General features: G+C 32.7%; 1 protein-coding gene across 3 annotated transcripts; it reads right to left on the bottom strand.

Annotated features, from left to right (window-relative positions):
• Positions 1-3644: 3644 nt before the first annotated feature.
• Positions 3645-9030, bottom strand: LOC111896681 (receptor-like protein kinase FERONIA). 3 transcript variants are annotated; one of them, XM_023892644.3, is made up of 6 exons: positions 7806-9030; positions 7446-7717; positions 6094-6229; positions 5842-5987; positions 4855-4978; positions 3645-4183 (listed from the first exon to the last, which is right to left on the bottom strand). In XM_023892644.3, exons 1-6 carry the CDS (start codon positions 8896-8898, stop codon positions 3867-3869), a joined length of 2088 nt encoding a protein of 695 aa, XP_023748412.1. In that variant the 5' UTR covers positions 8899-9030; the 3' UTR covers positions 3645-3866. The 3 variants fall into 3 exon arrangements, with proteins under 3 accessions (XP_023748412.1, XP_023748414.1, XP_023748415.1); XM_023892646.3 differs by having other exon boundaries at positions 4855-4959; positions 5877-5987; XM_023892647.3 differs by having other exon boundaries at positions 4044-4183; positions 4855-4959.

Below are 9030 nucleotides of genomic sequence, written 5' to 3'. Positions count from 1 at the left end.
CCTCAATGCCGGCCCATTAGTAGGATTTGTATGATTAGATGATTGTCTCCGTGATATTCATCTAGGTTTTCTACTACCTGATATATTTATATGCTAGTATGACGTGATGTTATGTGCTAGTGACAGTAGGGGAGATAGTCCCCAGATTACCGGTCGATAGGGCCGAAGGGGTAGTCATGCACAGCCATGATAGATAGATTACGTGATATGTGTTATGTGGTAGTAGTAGGGGTGAAATAGTCCCCAATATCCGGTCGAGAGGACCGAAGGGGAGACCAGCACCCAGATATGCTAGTCAGTGTTCGGTCGAGAGGACCGAAAGGGAGGCCAGCACCCAGATACGCTAGCCATTATCCGGTCGAGAAGACCGAAGGGGTAGGTCGGGCACCCAGATATGCCTAACAATATATGCTCGTTATGTGATTATGGTATGTGGTACAGTGGGGGAACTCACTAAGCTTCGTGCTTACAGTTTTCAGTTTTGGTTTCAGGTATCTCTTCAGCAAAGGGGAAGGAGCTGGCGTGGTAGCGGGGTATCACACACACACTCTTTGTTTTCCGCACTATGAGATATTCTGGGATTTGTACTCTGACATTATTATGTTTTACGATTCGGTTTTCAGATACGAGACATGTTTTTATTAAATGATATGATCGGATGATATTTTGTTAAAAACGTTTTGCAAATCACTTAATCAAAAATGAAATTTTTGGACGTGAAAATTGGGTCGTTACAGAATGTTTAGTTTCAGTCTATTTATAAAGATTAACATTTCTCAAATGTTAACTTAGAATACTTGGCAGTTTTTCCTAGATCAGTTTCAAAAGTACTCAAGTCACTGCTTTTTATTTTATCAGTAACAAATGCATCAGTGCATGCCATCAGACACCTTTCCTTTTCTTTACTTTCATCAGATGTGTCCTCAACATCTTCCTAACTTTCCACCTCTGCAGTCAACAACTTCTTATATTTCACTTCATAATCTTCATTAGTGTCTACCCTCTTGGACTTGCACTCCCTGGCAAAATGAGTAGCTCCTCCACAGTTGAAACACTTGGGACCCTCTTTCTTTTTAGAAACAAATTTTCTTCTAGCGTCATAACCCTTAGAAGATATTGAGTCTGTCTTTGATTGAGATTTTAAATCCAGATGGTTTCTTATCATTTCGGCTAATATAGTGCTTGACTATCAGGGCTTCACCTTCAAATTCATTAGAGAAGTCGTTGTCACTATTTTGAGAAGGCTTCTTGGAATAGAGAGCCACATACTTGTGACTATCTCACATGATTTCTTTTCGTAAAATATTCATTTCTTCATGATTACGAAGATTACCAAATAAAGAAGCCAAATCCATGGTGTCGATTTTCTCACTATTCTTCAAAACATCTACATGACGTTCTCAGCTATCGTTAAGTGAATCAAGAAACTTGAGAACCAAGAAGTTTTTAGTCTTGTTCATATTAAGTCGATGCATATCGTTCACTAAGCAATTAAAACGATTAAAGACCTTAGTAAGAGTTTCATTCTTTTACTAAAAGAAATGCCCATATCGTCAATTTAGATTGTTCTTTTTAACAACCTTGACTTCATCGGTACCCTCATATGCAACAGTCACTGTAACCATCATCTCCATAGCATATCGGTAGTTTAAACGAAGTTTTAGGTATCATAGGGAAGAAAGTTTCCTATGGCGGCATGGGCTCGGACATCAAGAGCAACGAGATGTTTCTCTTCATCATTGATTTCATGGATAGGTTTTCTGACTTCATCACCATCAATAACATTTTCCATTATAGGTTGGCACATAGGTATATGAGGACCGTTTTTTACGATGTCTATCATAAAGTAGTCCATAGATTCGAGGACCATCATTGTCTTTGACTTCCACATGGTGAAGTTCTTTTCATCTAAGCGTGGACTTTTATAACCAGAAGTGGTTTTGGAAAGATTTTAAAAAGAAGAAGATGAAGATGAAGACAATGTTAATCGATCAAAGTAACCTGCTTTGATACCAGTTGTAGGTTCCCTTGATCTATGTCGATTAACAATAAGGATTAAGGAAAGAACACAGAGAAGTAACACAAAAGTTTTTTACTAAGAAAAATGTTCTCATCAAGAGAACGAGCGCAAAGCTCTAGGGTTTGATGATCAAGTAATGATATGAACCCTAATACGTATAGTAAAGCAATATGATGTCAATCCCTACAAATCATGGATATCACCTAATTTATGTAAATAATAGAGTATACATGATATCCCTAAGATATTGGATCTATTAACTAACTATATGTCTATTTATGTATACAACAAATTACATTTAATATAGACATCACGCTGACATGCCTTGTATACATAACTTCACGTTAGCGATGAGGAGACGTTGATGTTGATAAGAGCCAACATTATTGTTTTACATCATCATATTCTAATGCTTGACCTTACACATAGATTTTAGTCTCTTTTCTATTTTATACATTTGTAGTTTATTTTTATCTATTGGTTAAATTTAAATGTAATATTTAATATTTGTAATATCCTATTATATTTTAAATTATATTAATTAATTACAAATATAAAGCCTAATATTTATGTATCGAATTCATATAAAAATTAAATACATATTGAACGAGCAAATTAATAATTAGTTAAAATTCATTATATATGATCAATTTATTTTGTTATAATTTTATGATAACCTAATTTATAATATTGTCGTAACGGGAAAAGATAATATATATATATATATATATATATATATATATATATATATATATATATATATATATATATATATATATATAGTTATTTTAAGAAACTAATTAATGCATATTAAATGCTGAAGATGTAATTAATATTCATTATATCTTCAACATGTAATATGCATTAATTACTTTCTTAAAATAACTAAAATGATTGGTCCAGAATCAATCATACATGCACACAATAGATAGTGAAAACAAAATAACCTAACCCTATATATATATATATATATATATATATATATATATATATATATATATATATATATATATATATATATATATATATATATATATATATATATATATATATATATATATATATATATATATGTTAAAAACTAATCAGTAGTAGAAGGGATGATTAATAATCGATGTAAGTTATAAAAATGTAATATAGTAGGATGAAACATTATTTATTTTAGTTTATTACTTTATTTTTTTGGGTAAAAAAATATAAGTGGGTTAGAGGATGATCTAAGGGACAAATAGTTATTGTGAGTATAATATGAAAACTTTGGATCAACCCACACGGTCATTTCTATAATTTACTCATATTTTTTTGTCAATTAGCTCCGCTCATAAAAAAGAATTACTTGCTTTGGACCACACAATTTCCGTCACTAATTAAATAATTTCTTTGGTAATCTATGATTTTACACTTCACAGCCTATATTTCACATAATGCTCCCTGCATTTTGTTATTTTGTTGTATAAACTGAAGTACTTTAGTTAGGTATTATTGTAGGTGACTTATCTAGTAATTGGTTACAATCATGGTGCTGACTATATCTCCAGAATCCCATACATATGCAACCCCCCAACAATTTATACTTGAATAATGCATAAAAAGTAATGATCTGAGTATTTACTTTGAATGTACGTCTCTTTAAACGTTCTCTTGATTATTTGCCTTTGAGAGGAGAACTTACAAACATGCAACATGATTTATGAATGAATGGAAGCATCCTATTCTACATTTTGATATTCAATATTCTTCTAAAAGCTTTATAGAACCATACATGTAACATATAGGACCCACTGAGGAAGAGATAGCAATTGGTAAATTGATTAATAATAGGAATCATCAAGATTTCATCCATCTTTCAATACTCGTTAGCAGTATATATTTGTTCCAAATTCAGCAAAACTTCTTCACTTGATGGCCTATCCTTAGGTTGGTTTGCAAAACATTTTGATGCTAGTGTAAGCAATGCAAAAGCACCTTCTTGAGGGTAATTATGATCAAGAGATGGATCAATAATTAACTTTAGCTTTCTTCTTTTTTCTAGGATTAGACTCACCCATTTTGCCAAATCGTGTGTCTCATAACGAACCATGATGGCGTTAGCCTTTAATCCTGTTAATGTTTCTAAAAACACTGCTCCAAAACTGTAGATGTCACATTTCACACTAAGATGTCCTGCAAGATTTTCAATCATCATCATTGAAGTGTATTTACACAAACTGGTTAAAAGATCTACCCAATTATAGCAGATGAGAAATTGCTAAATGCAACGAACTTCCAATTATTTGTTTATTATAGAACCCTGCTTTCAATTCTTTTTATTGCATATTTGTATTTTCAGTTTATTGTTCTTATTAAGACATTGTACTATGGAAAATCTACCGAACTACAGCATTGTGCCTCCAATTTTTTTTTCTTATCACGACATTGTATTTTGAATAATCTACCCAGTTATAGGAGTGAAAATTGCTTTGTATTTTTGGATGACATTGCTATAATTGAGTTGTACCAAAGTTACTTAGAAGCATGTGGAAGGCATGCTATATAAGGCCATATACAATAGCAATTATGATGAAAAATCTAATATTGCTACCTAAACAGCTTTTAATATGGTTTACACTTGAACCTACTTACGGTTCATTTAAAAAATGTGGAAATATTAGGATTCACTAATACAAAGAAACAAAAGTCCTACTTAAGAAACATCTTCAAGAAACTGGAAACGGAAAGAACAAATAAACAGCAGCCTTTTATCACAATAAATTTGATTACTGTATATGTGATCATAAAAATAGATAATAATTAATCGATCCTTTATTTAACGACTTCAGTATATGGCAACTTACCAGTTGCTACATACTCTGGGGCTAGAATAGCATTGTTGCCCACAACACGTGTACTAACATGTGTTTTCCCGCTTTCAGAGCCAGATCTTGCCAACCCAAAACCTCCTAGTTTTGCATTAAAATCCTGGAATAAGGTAGATATTCCTTTTCTTTATTTCTATTACAACATTGCAATTTCAGTTTTTTTTTTCTTTTTTGTTAATCTACTGATTAGAGCATTGTAATTTTACTTTTTTCCGTTACCTATAGTTTAAAAAATCTACTTTACTATAACATTGAAAATTTCTTTGTATCTGGATGACATTTGTATAATTGGGTAGATTTTTCAATAGACAATGTTGTAATAAGAAAAAAAAATCAAGGTAGAATTCCGTATATACCCTTATTAAACATCAAAATATCATACTTACCCTTCATAAACATCAAAATATCATATATGCCCTTTTTAAACATCAAAATATCAATGGTAATATCTAAAATATCCTCCATCTATAACATGACAATATTCAACAAAAATAAAAGTTAAGCAATCAATGCATATATTCCATGGAGAGGGCTGAAGATGAAGCAGTTTGTTTGTCAAGAGAGTGACATTCCAACAATTTAGAAGTATACGTTCCATTATTATAGACGTAGGGATAATATGGTTAATTTTTATTATTATTATAATAATAATTCTAAGATATAAAAACTGGTCATAAAATATTACAAACATTGTAAAAATAGATTTGGGCAAATATGATATGTTGAAGGTTTATAAAGGGTAAATGTGATATTAAGAAATTAAGTTGAGAAAATATGTTATTTGAATGTTTAAGATGGGCATATCATATATGAAATTCTGCCAAATATTAAAGTAGGGCGCTATAATAAACAACTCAAGGGATGTATGTTGTTATTTGCTGCATATAACCCTATTTTCAATGGCATATAGATGATAAGTATAGAAAGCTTTTGAACAAAATTGTAAATTATTAATAGCTTTACTTGATCCAACAATATACTAGAGCTTTCAACATTACGGTGTATGATTTCATCTTTTGACGAATGAACATAAGTGAGTCCACGGGCTACTCCTATCAGTATGATAAGACGTGTTTTCCATGATAGTGGTTGAGCCCTAACATGTGCACCTGAAAAATTATTCATGTCATATCAGATACTTAATTAATTGAAATAATTCAACTTTAGAGTAAAAATAAAAAAATTCAGTTTTAGAGATATTCACGTATAATTTACTTCTGTACAAAAAGCGATCCAAACTTCGGTTTTGCATGTACTCATAAACAAGTAAGTATTCTTGTTCATGATTGCAGTACCCCAAGAGACTAATAATATTGGAATGAGCCAAGCATCCTAAGAAGCGTACCTCTGACTGAAATCAAAACATGATTTAGTTATGTTCAACAAAGAGATTTTACAAACCGAAATTTCTAGTAATGTTCTATGAGAAAACAGACTCGTTTACATTCACAAAATAGTACACAGATAATGAAAATAAGGGCTAAATGCAAGAAGTATCTACAAACTTCCATTTATCTGTGCATTATACCATTCTACTTTGATTTTCTTTCCATTATATACTTTGAAATCTACCCAATTATAGCAATGAAAAATTCTTTCTATTTGGATGAAATTGCTATAATTGGTAGAGTTTTCAAAGTACAATATTTTGATAGGGAGAAATGAAAGTAAGATGTTAGAATACATAGATAAAGTGAAAGCATGCTGCTATTTTTAGTATCTATCCAAAGAACATAATCATTTTATTTAGAATAATTCAAGTGGTATTATTTCCTTTTCTTATATGATCTAGAGTTGGTCTTTAGGAGCAAAAGGAAATCATATGGAATGAAACAGGAGAAAAGTAAAAACAAATAAATAAATAAAAATAAAAATAAAAAAGTAGTATTCTGGAGTATTATTGGAGAGAAGGAAAAGGAACTGAGCTTCAAAATTTCCTCCTAAATGTGGAATGAATTGAAGAAGAGAAAGGAAAGTGAATTTTTTTATAACCTTTTTCAACTACCAAACTAAGCCTCATCTAAACTACAATCTATTAAATATGAAGCGTATGACTGAAAAATTGTTAGGCTTCAAAAACGTGCAAAAAGAGAGTTTACCCTTTCTTTTCATTTCTTTTCTCTCCATACTCCAGAACACTGTGTTACTATTAGAAATAAATCAAGGAGATAATTTACCCTGAAACACCATGAAAACTGTCTACAGAAGTAGTTTATTTACTTTTATAATCAGATAAAAAAAAATTCCAAAATTGTACCTCTAGAATCATTAAAATACTTTATCCTTAAACCAAATTAACTAGAAAATAATGATACAAGCTCTTGTTGTTTGAACATTATCATAGAAATTGCAAGAGATTTGATACACCACAAACTTTGATCATATCATACATACATTCCAAATTTCCATATTCCCATACTCCAAACACTGGTCAGTGGCTATATATCATGTTAGACACCAGCTGGTGCGTAGAATTAATGTGAAAGGAGAAATAGACTTAGACCATGAAAATCTAAATTTGTTGTCTTGATTATAGATATAAGTTTATGTGCAATTATGATACTTACTAGCCATTCAGAATGTCCATGAGTGCTTGATGCACTGCACCTTTTAACAGCAACAGGAATCCCAACACCATTTCTTGAAGGAACAAATGTTTTCTTGTCAATCCAACCTAACAACACCTTTCCAAAAGCTCCCTGGCCCAAGACCAAATCATCACTAAAGTTGCTTGTAGCTTTTTTTAAATCAGCAAACTTGAATACTTTCAAACTTGAATTAGGAACTTCCAAAAACATATCACCATTGTTATTACTTGATAGCTTTGGATCACTATGCGCTGAAATAGATTCATAAAAACATGTTTAAATTTTATATATAACTTATATGAACAGACTGGATACAATTTCATGAGGAGCTTTAAATACCAGAGTTCTCCCCACCACTGGATGGAAACGGAAGCATATCAACCATTCTACTGAATATTGTTTTGCCTGCAGCCTGTAAAGAAGTATTGGTTTTCTCTTGTAAGGTGAGAGCACAATCAAGACTGAACACAACCTCAGTCATCATAGGTCGCTGCTTTGGATTGCTGAGCAAACATCTCTCTGTAATTCCAATAAACTCTTTCAAACATTTTGTGGATATTTGATCCCTTATATCAGAATCAACTATATGCTTCAGTTTTCCCTCCTTGATATACTCTTGAGCCCATCCCACTAAACCCCATTGCTCCTCATCAAGACTTTTATCCACTGCACGCTTCCTACACAGAACCTCCAACAATACCACCCCAAAAGAATACACATCAGACTTCCTGGTAAGCCTTCCGGTTGTAAAATAGTTGGGATCAAGATACCCAAAAGTTCCTTTAACAAGAGTGTTCACGTAAGTAGATGGCTGATTAGTTGGACCGATTCTAGACAACCCGAAATCCGAAATTTTAGCTGCCCATGTCTCATGTAACAATATATTTGAGCTCTTGACATCGCGATGTATAACACCCAACCCAATACCTGTACCAGTGTGGAGGTAGTCCAACCCACGAGCTGCACCTATGCAGATCTTGAGTCGCTGAACCCATGAAAGAGGAGTAGAAAGTTTGTGGAGATGATCTTCGAGTGTTCCATGAGGCATATATTCGTACACAAGGATCATCTCTTTCCCATGATTACAGTAACCAATCAAAGATACAAGGTGACAGTGACGCAATTTGGATAGCATATCGACTTCTGCCCAGAATTCTGCTGCGCCTTGATTGGACATGGAATCCAACCGTTTAATGGCAGCAACGACAAAACTTGATCCATTGATAATTTTACCTCTGTAAACTTTCCCAAAACCCCCACGCCCAATTACTAATGATTCGTCAAAGTTTTCTGTTGCTAATAGAATTTCAGGAAATTCGAAGTTACGGCATGGCTGTGACCATCCAACGGAGGTGGAGATGGAGGTGGAGGCGGAAGCAGGGGCGGAGGTAGAAGGTTCAGGTTCCCTGCCACCGTCGGTAGCAAATGACATGATTATTGTCAATAAATGATGAAAGAGCGGACTTACAAGCTACAAAATGATAAGAGTCTTCGTGGAGATGAGAGGACACTTCCTCCTATGTTCCAGCCTTTCGCAATCGTATATACCAAACAAAATCATAAA

The sequence above is a fragment of the Lactuca sativa genome, chromosome 7 (assembly GCF_002870075.4).
Source record: "Lactuca sativa cultivar Salinas chromosome 7, Lsat_Salinas_v11, whole genome shotgun sequence".
Lineage (NCBI taxonomy): Eukaryota > Viridiplantae > Streptophyta > Magnoliopsida > Asterales > Asteraceae > Lactuca > Lactuca sativa.
Note: the sequence above shows the minus strand (reverse complement) of the source record. Positions and strands in the feature narration are given on the sequence as shown.